At 43.9% G+C, this 14,182-nt stretch overlaps 1 protein-coding gene across 3 annotated transcripts in view; it reads right to left on the bottom strand.

Moving 5' to 3' along the window:
- The window catches only part of hivep1 (HIVEP zinc finger 1), a 75,552-nt gene extending 69,716 nt beyond the window's left edge, over window positions 1-5,836 (bottom strand). The window contains exons 1-2 of one of the 3 annotated variants that reach the window (XM_038275155.1): window positions 5,522-5,836; window positions 4,370-4,495 (exon numbers count right to left, since the gene is read on the bottom strand). In XM_038275155.1, the coding sequence (XP_038131083.1) occupies window positions 4,370-4,409 (40 nt within the window). In that variant the 5' untranslated portion in view covers window positions 4,410-4,495; window positions 5,522-5,836. Of the gene's footprint in view, window positions 1-4,369; window positions 4,496-4,633; window positions 4,783-4,953; window positions 5,153-5,521 lie in introns of those variants that run through there. The other 2 variants (XM_038275157.1, XM_038275158.1) reach the window with 2 other exon arrangements.
- Between the last annotated feature and the right edge of the window lie 8,346 nt (window positions 5,837-14,182).

The following is a 14,182-nucleotide window of genomic DNA, read 5'->3' as shown; positions in this document are numbered from 1 at the left end:
TCCCAGTGTTCACGGGGATGGACGTCTGTGTCTTCGGCAGGCGTAGAGCTAACAGAACTGGCAGCGTTGCGAGGCAAGGGCTCAAACATGTACGGCTGGAAGCCTTCTACACCAAACCAAGCTTCTGCCGCCCTGGCGTCCTCTTCCACAACATCTTCGTCCCCGCTTTCCTCCTCTAAATAATAAATGGATGACGGAGGAGACTCATCCACGACCTCCGACACTAAACTCTCCTCCTCTTGCATGTTTCCGCTGTCCATAGCGTTCCTTGACAGCGTCGTTTCTAAGGCACCAATTTAGTGCTACTTGGTCCCAATGGAATTTCCCATTGGGAACCTGCTAGCACTAAGTTGCTAACTGGTTAGCAAGATGCTTCCGACAAACCGGCCACAATCAAACCTGCTTACGAATCCCGCCCCCTTGATAATCGACCAATCACATTCACTTTATTCAGTTGTGTAAAGTCGGGAATAACTCAGGAGAATTTCGGAAATGCAACGGTTGGAACGGCCGCTTCCCTACGACTTTAAATCAGTCCTACCTGTCTTTATCAATGCTAGGTCAGATTCTGACATTTGAAAAAGGAGGCAGGGAAAGCAGAATAAAGCGTTAGCCTCGATGCATGCAGTTAGCCTAGCCTAGTAGCTAAACCAGGTCCTGCTAAACCACACTTCCTGTAACCTCGGATCGCAGCTCTCCTGCGCTCTGAGCTCTTCTATCCTTCTGTATTGCAGAGGAGCTGCTGGACAACTTTTAACGAAGGTCAATGGGTAACGATTTTTGAGCCCTAGGGCAGAAATACGTCACTAATCTGACGAAAAATGGAATGATGCTTTACTAAACATCAAAGATTTAATACTCATCTTGCACATCTAAAAATATATATTGTAGGGATACACGATATTGGGATTTTGGCCGATATCCGATTTGCCGATATTTTAAAACTCATGTAGCCGATAGCCGATATCGATACCGATGTTAAAGCTGGACAAAAATAAGTAGTCATTGAAAATAGCAGTTTTGGTTATCCATTTCTGACACTTTGAAAAATAATATACTCAAATATATTTTCATATGCTGATATCAAATCGATTTTTAAAAACGCGGTATCGATCTATTTTACTTTCAAAATCTGGTGAAATTTCATCGTTCTGTTACAAACTCTCGTGATATTTTGCAAATTCTTGTGAGATTTTGTTAGTAAAATAGATCGATACCGCGTCAATATATCAACATATAAAAATATGGCAACATTTTGTGAATTTTCGGGGCATTTCGTAGCATAATGATGACATATAGCAATATTTCATTAGTAAAAGAGATTGATATGGTGTTTTTAAATGGCAATATATCAGCATATGAAGATATTGGGATATTTTAATGTATCAATATTTTTTCCCTCGTCTTTAGAAGTTTTTAAGTCTGTAAAAAAGAAGTTTTTGAGGAAGAAGAAGAAGTAGTATTTTATTTTATTTTTTTAGAATTTAGAAACTCAGAAGCTGATCAAATATCGGGTTAAATATCGGTGGGGTGGCCGATATTCAGCCGATACCGATAGGGGGCCGATTATATCGTGCATCCCTAATATATTGATATATTTCAAGATATTTTACATTTATATTTAAAATTAATTATAATTTATTTTTTTTATGTCGTAATCAGGGCCATTGGGTGGGTGGTGCGGCGCCCTAGCACCCTCTATTGGCCAGCAGCCACTGCTGGGTAGCTGTACTTCCAGATTAGTTATAAAAAAAGAGGAGAAAAAACTAACAATAATGAAACGTTCAGACATAGAACCTGCTTAAAATAGTTATCTAAATTGAATTCTCTTTATTTAAAATTTTTTTTTTTTACTTTAATGACAGACCCGGACCAAAAAGATCGACAAATTTTTACACCAAGATCTCCAGAAACTCTGAAACATTCAGGCCGTCCGGTTCTTTCATACAAGGAAGAAAAACAACAAACATTCTGGTTTAATTGGTTTCTAATGCAGTTTGCGGAGAAACACCTGATTCCATCATGAGGTCCAGACTGGCTGCCGCTGACCGCACCCAGATGAACTTTTCACATCATCCTCTCATTTAGTCATTTTGGTACCCAATAAGGGTGTGCAAAATAATCGTCATGACGATGCATCGCGATTCTAATTTTTGTGATCTACTGCATCGAATCTTGAAGGCAAGGATCGATTATTAAAAAAACAGAAAAAACAAATAAAATACATGATTGGTTGGCGCACATCAGCCAAACCAAGTGCAATACAACTTCCAGTCCAGCAGATGTCGCTGCGGATGTGTTGACGCCCGCTGCTTTGTGTCACAAGCATGTCCGGCCGCGGGAAACTGCGACGAGTCATTCGTAAACAAAACATGGAGGACACTATGAAAATTCGGCTCCATCACATTTCACGTCAGATGTTTAGATGCATTTTGGCTTTAAAAACAAAGAAGGTAAAAATTAAATTGATATTTCCAAAAGGGGAAATATACATTTGAATGTTTTCGTTTCATTGGTTTAAAGGACCACTGAGGCCATGTAAACGGCACTGATCATCCTTATTTTGTTATTTTAAGTTGGATGAATCCTCAGATCTTTTTGTCAGTGTGTCCACTCAGTAATAGTAATATTTCTGTCCAGTATTTGTTTCCATGGCAACGCCTCCAAAAGTCATTTCAATAAATACAGCTATGTATGAATTAGGGCTGCAACAACGAATCGATAAAAATCGACTTTTAAAAGCGTTGGCAACGAATTTCATCATCGATTAGTTTTGTCGCGTGATTAATGCCTCATCCGCCGCCGCCGTCATCACTGCCACTTGACTGAAACGGGGGAAGAAAAAAAATTACGGCAGAGCGAGCCAGCGCCGTAGGTGCAGTGTTGCCAACTCAGCGACTTTGTCGCTATATTTAGCGGCTTTTCAGACCCCTCCAGCGACTATTTAAAAAAAAAAAGCGACTAGCGACAAATCTGGCGACTTTTTACGGTGTCACTGGCGGCTTTTGGAGACTCTTACGTGAAAGCATGTATCGTTCCTACTCTTGTCCTGCAGCAGCACCCCTAGTTCTCTCATTTTTATTCCAAATACAATTTATAATTTGAATCACAGGGCTACTTTTATCTCTATGGTTCAGTATTTTCTCCAGTAGCAACTTTAACTGCTATACTTTCCTGTCTTAAAAGGCAGAACTCTTCTAGTCTGAAAAAACCTCATTTGTTGAAATGGGGGGGCCTATTGTTTGAACCCCTTAGGGGCTTTTAAAAACAAAAATGCCTTTTTTGCACCTTATGAAACAAAGTAGCCTATATTTTGTGGATGCACAGCTACATTTCTCATGTAAGTTTGGGTAGTTTTAACACAAACATTTATTTTCCATATTGCACCAGTACAGTTAATGAGCAACCTGTACTCGTGTGCTTGTGTGTTCTGTCTAAAATGTTTATTTTGGAATAAAGAGGTTAATATAAAAAATATCTTTTGTCCGATTCATCGATTAATCGAAAAAATAATCGGCCGATTCATTGATTTTTAAAATAATCGTTAGTTGCAGCCCTAGTATGCATTCAGTTGCTTTCAGAAAATATAGCAATGCATCATGATGCATCGCAATATTTCAAGTATCATGATGCATCGCGATAGAATCATTTGAATCGTAATTTGAATCGATTATTGACTTCTTTGCCAATACCCACCCCTAGTACCCAAGTTGTTTAGGGTTTGAGTCAGTCCATGTCTTCCACTGACAAGAACTAAGCAGGAGAAAATGGACAGACGGATGGATGGATGGATGGATGGATGGATGGATGGATGGATGGATGGATGGATGGATGGATGGATGGATGGATGGATGGATGGATGGATGGATGGATGGAACCACATTGAACTAAATTGGTGTGACACCAACTGGAAGATCAATCAGACTACGAGGAAACACAATAAAAGAAGAAGACAGGATCTTTTTCGCGCTGAAGCAGAACATTACCCAAGGCCTTTAAATCTTCAAACCTTCAAGCAAACAAAATGTTTTACGCACCGAGTCAGTCAAGTCATTTCAAGTCAGCAGAACCAGAACCTGAGAGACGCTCCGACACTGGAAGACCAGCGAGCGAGCCTGAAAACCCACCCATCCTGATTTGACCTCAACATAATCCAGCAAAGTCAGCTCAACTAAAAACAGGGTCAGGATGTGAGAACTGGATCCGTGCAACATGAGAATCCTGCAGAGAACACCATCGACGCCAGCAGCAGCACATGGTCCTCCCCGAGGCCTGCAGAGAAACGGCGAGCCGGACCTGACGGCAACGCCGCTGCAGGCGGGTCCACGGCTGCACAACAGCTCCAGCAAAGCTAAACTTCTCTGCTCACCTTTCAGGTTCTTGGGGTGGTTCTGCTTGGTGCGTGGCATCTTTTAGCCTCCAATCACAGATGCATCTTGGGGTTTATCGTCTAACCTCGCGGGGAGCAGACTCCTGAGCCTCAGTCCGGGTGCATCTGCAGGAAACAAAACACACAGAGATCCTGTAAGCAGGGAGGGAAACAGGCTCCATCCCAACGAGCGGCGTGCAACAGGGCATCTGTGTGATTGATATGCGAGGGGGGCGACCAGATCCTGCAGATAAGGAGGCGAACCTGAAGTTAGAGGCAGAAAGGAAAAGATCAGAATCCCTTTAAAGTGAGAACGGCTCTGCTCTGGATGGAACCATCATCTGATCCGATGATCTGCTTCCTCTCAGGCTGCAGCAGCGTCTCCCCACCAGCCTCCCTCCTCATGCAGCAGCAGGACCCCCGCTTTGTCTCCCCTCACCACTGTTGCATAACTCTACTACAACTGGGTGAGGGTTTGTATCTACAGCTATGACATCACCTCCCTGCTCCTCATCCTGCAGCGGCTCCATCATCAACAACACCACCAACAGGAAAATCAAACCCACAGACCCACAGATGCTCACCTGCAGCCAGCTCAGTCCACGCTGGACGGACATGCGCACTGTCAGCCTGCGCTTTAAGCAGGGAACGCTGCGTCCTAACAGGTGACGCACACCTGGGGAGGCTTGAGGGAAAAGCAGGCGCTGCAGGACCAGACGACCAGCCGCAGCCTGAGTCCTGGGAGGAAGCTGCAGGGCACGCGCAGTCTGACACAAACACACCAAAAAAAAAAAAAAACAGGAGCCAGCCGCGTACGCGTGGACAGCGTGGATCTTCAGGTTGTGGCAGCACGTGAACGCCCTGCGAGAGAGGGCGGAGTCAGGGAAAACCCCTCTGCAACGCTCGGCCGGGTAGAGCCACTAACCGCCAGCACGCGCACGCGCACTCACAACATCGTTTCGTGGACGCGCCCGGGGTTTACCAACGGCTCGGGGCGCACGCGGACACCACGCAGAAGGGCGCGGACACGGCCCGGGCGGCGAGCGGACCCCATTACCGGATGACCCTCTCCGTCCTCCGCCTGCAGCGGCGGCTCGACCCGCTGCAGGAACGCGGAGAGGGAACGCGGAGCGGCGGGCTGCTCATACTCACAGGCGCAGGTCCGGTTCGGTCCGGTCCAGCACGGCTTTCAGTGACGGAGTGGGGGGAGGGGGGGGGGGTCAGCTCTGGTTCTGCTTCACCTTCTACCTCACTTTCAGACAGGCCCTCTGACGTCAGGGGGGTCCCGTCTCCGCCTCCCAGACACGAGGGGGGGTCTCCCCGGCCTTAAGGGGGTTCCTGACGGCCGCCAAAACCTGCAGGTTTCCCGCCTTCTGAGCGGAGGTCCAACCAGCGTCGCTCAGCGGGAGCCCCCCCTGCCGGACCCCCACCCTGCCTCTGCTCGGCTCAGAGTTCAGGACTGACGGTTTTCCCGGAGGTTCCTTGTTGTCAGGTCACGTTGTTCCCCTCCGCCACCACCGACCGGGCTTCCCCCTGCACACAGCCCCGCAGCAGGGTCCGAACAGCCGGGGGAGACTTCCGGGGCGGTGCCCGGTGTGCGGAGGCCTCGGCCGGTCCAGAACAAGCAGGAAAAAGCGTCCTTTAGCTCCCAGAGAGGGAATCCAGCCTTGAAGCTGCAAACCCAAACAGCCACAGGATCCAGAACAAAGACAGCTGCAAAAAACAACAAGCACAGAAATAAAAATCTGAACTAAGCTGAGGAAAAGTGATAAAAATAATATCAGTGATTTAGATAAACATTTAAATCTATTATTTTAGTATAAACTGCCAACTGCTTAAAACATTTTATTCAGTTATCTATTTATCCCTGGTTCTTTACTGATTTATTTATTTGGCAGTTTACATTAATAAGCATTCCTGCAAATGCACCAGAATCAGCCCAAAGGCAGTTTTTCATCTGTTATTCCTGGACTGATCTTAAAACTACATAAAAACACAACAGTTAGAATTCTATAGTGAAAAATATAAAAAGCAGTTATAACTAGAGGTGTAAATCACATCCATCATGGCGATTCGATTCAGTATCGATTTCCTGACCCAACGATTCGATTATTTTCGATACTCAGGAATACACCACGATTCGATTAATCGGTTAATTTTTTATTATTATTATTATTTTTTTTACACCTTACAGGCTAGACAATGTTTCAAGTTTGAAATAAATCAATGAAAGCTGTAATATCGTTATGCATGTTTTAAAGAAACAACAGCAATTATCAGAAGTAGAAAAGTTGCATCAAAAAATACTGCACTAAATCAGTGCAATGAGTGCAATTCAATACCTCGACGTCCCGCCCCCTCCACAGACGCTCCGCTGCTCCTCTCCCTAATTGTAGCTGAACGCAGACAGGAGGCCAGCTTGTTTTGTTTTTATGACTGAAATTGCGGAAAACAACTCGTGAAGTTTGACCCGCTAGAAGAGCGAGGTGCGTGAGAACGCTGGGACCCTTTTTCCACCTGGTTCTCCGCTCTTTTTGGCCCTCATGTCCCTCCATCGTCGGACTAAACTCGCCCCCACTTCCTCTCCGCCTCGGCCGTATCTAGACCCACAGCGTGTAGCGCAGACCACGCTTCAATATTGAGCATTGAGCATAAATAAAAAATGTCTGCATCAAGCTCACTGCAACACACTGCTGTAAGAGTATAACCAGCAAGCGAGGTAGGAGGGCAAAATAGGTTTAGCGCCACCGCAGCACGGGAGGGAGAATTACGTCCAGGAGCAAATGGATAAAAATAGACTGGATGGAAAAAAAAAACATGAATCGATTCTCTTCCGGACGTGTCGATGCATCGGATCGTCGGCTGTTGGATCGATGCATCGATACAAAACCATTATTATTTACACCCCTAGTTATAACTCTTCAATACTTGTTCAAAAATACAGAAATAATGTTCACTAGACTACAGATTTTAGGCTAATGACTGAAATGAAAAAGGACTGATGTTCTTTTTCATTTCCGACCCTGAAAGTGCAGCTTTGAGTATAAATGCATTCCAAAAAAGTTAAAAACAATCCAATGGACTTTGTTCAAGGTTTGAAGACGTTTCTCTTCCCATCCAGGAAACTTTTTCAATTCAAAATTTCAGTAATCAGCTTTCAATGAAAATCAGCTTTAGTGGAGCAAGGAAACCTTTAAAACCTGCAGGACAGCGCCACTCAAGGACCCACTTTGGGGATGCCTGCTTTATACAGTAGCCCAACAAAGCCTTGTTTAAAAGCAAAAACTTCTCCATCCCATATGTTGTTCTGAAAAACTCGAGGATTTTCTTTAAACACAAAATCCCAGAACATTTCAAACCAAACAAGACCCTAAAACAGAGACTAGAGCATCCTAACGATGAATCCCCCACATCGATTCTGAATGGAGTGGTGTCTGCAGTTAAATGCAGTGAGGAATGCTCTGATCTTAATATATCACTTTACTTGGATGTATCACTTTACTTGGATTTTCACTTTATTTGGATTTTCACTTTATTTGGATTTAGTTTTTACACATGCATAGATATATGTACTGATATATATACAGAAGAGCTATATGTGTATATATTTTATCTCTTTTTATTCTTATTTTTTATCTTTATTATATTGTATAGTTGGATGTGTGTATATATTGTATAAAACTGTAACTGGAGCGTGTAACAAAAGTAATTTCCCTTTGAGATAATTATTTCTAGTATTTCTGATTCTGATGATTGGAGAAACCAAACAACCTCTCCACAGACGCATGGCCCAACAAAGAAGAGCGCCCTCCTCTGGACAAGATTCTGCGCTACATCTACATCTGATGGACAAAGGACATTCTTTGGAGGACCAGAATGTTCACATTTTGGACAAAGAAAACAGGTGGTTTGAGAGGGGCGTGAAGGAAGACATCTATGGGGGGACTCAGATTTCAGCTTCCAAAAACCTACAATGCAGCAAAACAGCTAATCCTTTCTCGCTATCATCATAACCCTGACCTTTTTACAAGAGAACAGAAGACCTCACCTATTCAGCCAGGCCAACAATTCCCTTTAATGACCCCCTTTCAGAGACATAGACAGGTATGGGGCATTGCAGGATAACAATGAAGCCAAACGACCCCCATTCCAAAGGGGGGGACCCGTTCATCCGTTTAATTTAGCATGATTTCTAAACAATAACAATACTTTGTTAGGCTACTGTATAAAACCTGGAACTCAACGCTATTTCTGACATTTTGAATTGAAAAAGCCTCCAGGATGGGAAGAGAAACATCTTCAAACTTGGGAAAAAAAGTCCAGTGAAGTTTATTTTACTTTGTTGGAAGCAGCAGTAGATATTCCCTCCATGCCAGAAGGAAAAAAATATCAAAAAGCTGATTTCACACAGAGAAACAGAGACTTATGTTCATTTCACTATTTCACAGTCCTGTCTCAGGACATTTTTCACTCAATTACACAATAAAACGCATTTAGATTCTAAACTCCATATTAGTTCAAGTGGTTTTTATCACATTCCATTAACGTCTAATTTGCACATCTAAACCCAAACTCCTCTCAGTCACGAGTAGCATTACAATGACCTTTGTGAAATCACTCAGTCTCACATTTTCCACTGCAGCCGCGTCAAAATAAACGGTTAAAGCTTTGATATGCTGAGGAAGCTGCCTGCATGGTGGGAAACAGTTTCAAGCTCCTCTGATGCCTGAGAGATAAAACCATGAAAAGGCCCGCTCACATGCAGACGGCTGTTCGAGATCATATAATCCGCCTTTAATCTGATGTTCTACCTTAAATCGATTCCGTGAGTATCAGACACAAACACCAATCCTGATTTCTGATGTTCCTCGCATTGAAAGGGTCCATTTGGGTTTTTTTCTGGAGGGATTCTGTGAGGCAACCGACGGACATTAAAAAAAGAAAAAACTGGAGATTGGAATCCTGTTTCTATGGAACATAATCTTTTTTATGGGGTAAGATAACTGTCAATAAAACTGGTGGATTAAGGTTAAAGTTTAATGTATTTCAAAAAGTAATTAATTGAGCATCTAATTTCTACAAGAAGTTTAAAAATGATTGGATTTTTTTAGATTGGAGAAGCACAAGGCGGGTCTTTGAAAGTCTTTCTAAATATAACTGGATTAGTAGTAAATTTAGAAACTCAGATGTTTTTCATTTTAATTTTAGAAAATAAACGATAAACAGGATGAAAATGTGATTCAGGCTGATGTTTATACTAATTGTGTTTTTGTTTTTTCATTAACATTCTTTCATTCCCAGTGGATTGAAAGGAACAATTTGTCGGGGCCTTTCGGGGAACGTTTGGATAAACGGATCCATCAGAGCTGCTCCTGATGGATCCAAACATGGTCAGCCCTGCTCATCCTCAGGCTGTGTTCGCAGCTGATGTTTTCAGCGATGACACATCTCTGAGCAGAAAAAAGTCATGCCACAGTCAAAACGTTTTCAGAAACACAAAAATAGATCCCACTCTGCAGAAATGTAGCAGAGCAGCAGCGGCTCATTGTACTTTTCCACTGGATGAATCCTGCTCCTTACCGCAGGAAAGATCTGAATTTTTAAACTAAGGACCTTAAGCTGTGTTCTCATATCCAGTCGGACTCTTCGGCTGCTGCACACGGTGTCTGAGAAAAGCATGGCGGCACGTGAAGAAAGTTTACTGCAGCAAAGGGGAAAAACTCTCCATTAATAAGTCACTGTGACAAGACATGGTACCAGGACAAACTGCAGAACTTTAAAGTTTAAAGAACTTTAAAGGATCACGGGACTTAAAACTGACTCCTCCTTACACGTCGAGCCGAACGGACTCAGTGGAGAAAAGCCAGGACACGATCAGGAGACAAACACCATCTTCACACACAACTAACAGGAATAGTAATATTTTTCCCCCCCCCAGATTTTATTGTCATTACACTGTCACACTGAAGTCCTCTCTCTGCATTTAACCCTTCCCTTTGGGGAGCATTGGTCATTGTGCAGCACCCGGGGAGCAGTGTGGGGGTTAACGATCTTTTACTCAGGCCCCGTCCACACGAAGCCGAACCCTGGCCTAAACGCACACATTTTTCACCAAACCAGCCTCTCATCCATACAAAGCCGGCGTTTCGGGGGTCTGTAAACGATCTTTTTTTATTCAGCCTTCAGAGTGGGAAGATTTTGAAACGCCGTTTTCGCGTTTCCATCTTTAAGCTCTAACCGCATTTTTTTTTTACACGCATGCGTCATAGCGTCGCCTCTAAACACGCATGCGCGACACAGTATCACAACAACAATGGCGCCGTACTGTGTTGAATGGTTGCTGCTAATGCTACTCACCCTGCTGTCGGGCTTACAACAGAATCTTCTTCTTCTGGAATATCTCCAGGAAGAACAGAGCAATATCGACGACATAGTTCAGCACCTGAATTTGACTGAACCATGAACATGGACCCGCAGGGCAACCATGTATAAATATTAGTGCGCATGCCCAACATTTCGTTAACTATTTTTGCTTTGGCACCACAGCGCCACTTACAGGCCTGGCATACATTTTGCAGCGTTTTCATGCATTCGTGTGGACGATCACATTTATTTTACGTCTCCGTCTTTACGACAAACGTTCTGGAAAATATTAGCGTTTCGTGTTCGTTTTGACTTCGTGTGGACGGGGCTTCAGGCACCCAGAGTGGCAGTCTGTGGGAGTGGGGCTCGAACTCAGAACTCAGAGATAGGGGTCCCTGTGTCCTCCAGCAGTCTAAGCCTATAGCAGCAGAACTATAGAGATAGCTCAGGATAACCTGAGCCACTCTAACTAGAAGCTTTATCAAAGAGGAAAGCTTTAAGCCTAGCCTTAAAAGTAGACAGGGTGTCTGCCTCACGGACTAAAACTGGTAGTTGGTTCCACAGGAGAGGAGCCTGAGAACTAAAAGATCTGCCTCCCATTCTACTTTTAGAAATTCTAGGAACCACTAGTAAACCTGCAGATTGAGAGCGAAGTGCTCTGTTAGGAACATAAGGAACAATCAGATCTCTGATTAACACAGAAACTGAAGTTTGTTCAATTATATTTCACTGGTTCTAATAACCGTTTAAAACAGCTGAAGAGTAAAAGAGTGAAACTAAGGAAGGAGACTAATTAATACATAGGAAGGGATTTTTTCCCCATTGTTGTTGCAAGTAAAGCACAACATTCTTAAATGGAAATTGAACTCAGACCCTCAGGATTCCCAGCTCTATGCCCTAACCACTAGGCCTCCACTCCCCTCCTTCAGCCGCTGCACACAGTGTCTGAGAAAAACACGGTGGCACATGAGGAAACTTTGCTGTAGCAAAGGGAAAATCTCCCCATTAATAAGTCACTGTGCAGCAGCCGCCCACCTCCACATCACAGGCTTCCTGCAGACATCAGAGTGGGACTCCTGGCTCAGATCGGCTTTATGACTCACCTCCGTCAATTGCAACAACTTTAAATGGTACATTTGAATAGTGAAACTTTTTGCTGTGCAGGAACAGGAAGGAGAAGTTTCCTCTCTGAGATCTGAAAGGTGCTGTAGGGATGTGGAGGAAAGAGCTCCCCTCTGTTTCAACACAACGGAGCTTTGTGACAAATAACGGTGGCAGAGAAAAACTGAAAGATCTCGAGTTTTTCCAGCAGTGAATGAAATCTAAAAGCAGGTGTGGGGTTTCTTTGAAGTTCAACTTTACAAGCATTTCTGGTTATTTCTCTAACCCTCAGAAGATCAATCCGCCTTAGTAAAGGTTAGAGGCAGTTCGTACGATGGTGTGAATGAAGATAAGGTCAAAGGTCAGGAGTTAACTGGTGATGGTTCTAATTTAACATGCAGAAGATTAATTCTATTCAGTTTATTTCTATAGCGCCAATTCACATCATGTCATCTCAAGGCAATTTACAGATCATCCAGTCAGATTGATTCAAAGTTTTCTATCTAAGGAAAACCAGCTGATTGCATCGACTCATTGACTCTTCAGCAATCCCTCACACTAAGCATGCTTGTAGCGACAGTGGAGAGAAAAAACTCCCTTTGAACAGGAAGAAACCTCCAGCAGAACCAGGCTCAGTGTGAGCGGCCATCTGCTGAGGCCCACTGGGGTTCAAGGAGACAGAAGCAGACATAGAAAAAGAAGCATAGATACAAAAGGCAACTGTCAACCAGCTCCACAGGCGGCCCCGTCCAGGAAACACACAGCCAGGCAGACGAGCTCCGAGCCAGCTCCCATGTCAGAGGATGAAGAGAGCACATCCAGTTAGTCACAGTCAGAGAAACAGGACTACACTGGAAAACAGGCCAAGCTCCAAGGTGTTGATGGCAGCAGCACAGCTGATATTTCTCTCCAGGATGGAGTCACAGCCAAACAGGAACAGACCAGATGAAGCTACTATGAGAAAAAGCAGAGAGAGCAGAACGTTAGAGATTGAACTAACAGATTCTGCAGAGTGGGAGAATAGAGATAGAATGAAGCAGAATGATGAAAAAGGGGTCCCTATGTCCTCCAGCAGTCTAAGCCTATAGCAGCAGAACTATAGAGATAGCTCAGGATAACCTGAGCCACTCTAACTAGAAGCTTTATCAAAAAGGAAAGTTTTAAGCCTAGCCTTAAAAGTAGACAGGGTGTCTGCCTCACGGACTAAAACTGGTAGTTGGTTCCACAGGAGAGGAGCCTGAGAACTAAAAGATCTGCCTCCCATTCTACTTTTAGAAATTCTAGGAACCACTAGTAAACCTGCAGATTGAAAGCGAAGTTAAAAACATAAGGAACAATCCATCATTTATAAAATCTGAAATTCAAAGAGTATTTTGCCTTATCAAAAAAAAACTTGACTGGGATGAAAAAAGTCTACTTCTAGCAATAAGAACAGGACTTCCTTCCTTCCATAAAAAATGCAATTTTTTTCATATAATGAAAATTGACTGATACTTCATCTATGATCCTTTTTCCATTAGGAGCTGAAGGGCCATATTTTACTGAGCGTGAATGGCAGGTGGCCCCTGAGCCGCACTTTGGGACCCATGCTGAGCGTTTTAATGAATACTCCTTTCAGGGCATCCATCATCGCTCTTCATCGACCTCCCTGTTGGAGAGCTGAGAGCAGAGAGAACTGTGCAGCTCAAATGAGCGTCCATGACGAGGTTCATCAGTGAGTCGGAGGAGGAAGACTGATGGATATTAGCGGTCTGTGTAATGAAGCCAAGTATTCTTGGGATGCAGCTTCCCAAGGAAAGACTTCTCCTGTCTGACCAGAATAACATCAACACTTTTTGTTAGTGTGGTAATTATATAAGTCCTGTTTTTCTCTGTGTAATCAGTTAATGTTTGGTTTTTGGGAGGGTTTAGTGCTGCTGCAGTGAAGCAGCTTTTCAAATGTGGTTCTGGGGACGCAGGCTGTCGGTTTAAAGGTAGCTTCATGCTGAAAGTGTCCTGATCGCAGCCCTCAGCAGCTGATCTAATTACTTCATTCACCTGCCGTACCCTCCCTACTCTCTAATTATCATTCATCTTATCCACCTGCTCCTCCTGCTTTTCATACAGTTCAGCGCAGCTGGGGAGTGGCGGCCTAGCGGTTAGGGCATAGAGCTTGGAATCCTGAGGTTCTTAGTTCGAGCCCCACTCCCACAGACTGCTCCCCGGGCGCCGCACAATGGCAGCCCACTGCTCCCCAAAGGGAAGGGTTAGATGCAGAGAGTGAATTTCTTTTTTCTGTACTTGTGAAAATGTAATGACAATAACAGCTTGGAGAAAAAAAAATCCTAGTCCTGTTTGTTTTAGTTTCTG

The sequence above is a fragment of the Cyprinodon tularosa genome, unplaced genomic scaffold (assembly GCF_016077235.1).
Source record: "Cyprinodon tularosa strain WSP-4 unplaced genomic scaffold, ASM1607723v1 ctg943, whole genome shotgun sequence".
Taxonomy (NCBI): Eukaryota; Metazoa; Chordata; class Actinopteri; order Cyprinodontiformes; family Cyprinodontidae; genus Cyprinodon; species Cyprinodon tularosa.
The sequence above is the reverse complement of the archived record's forward strand: the minus strand, read 5'-3'. Positions and strand labels throughout refer to the sequence as shown.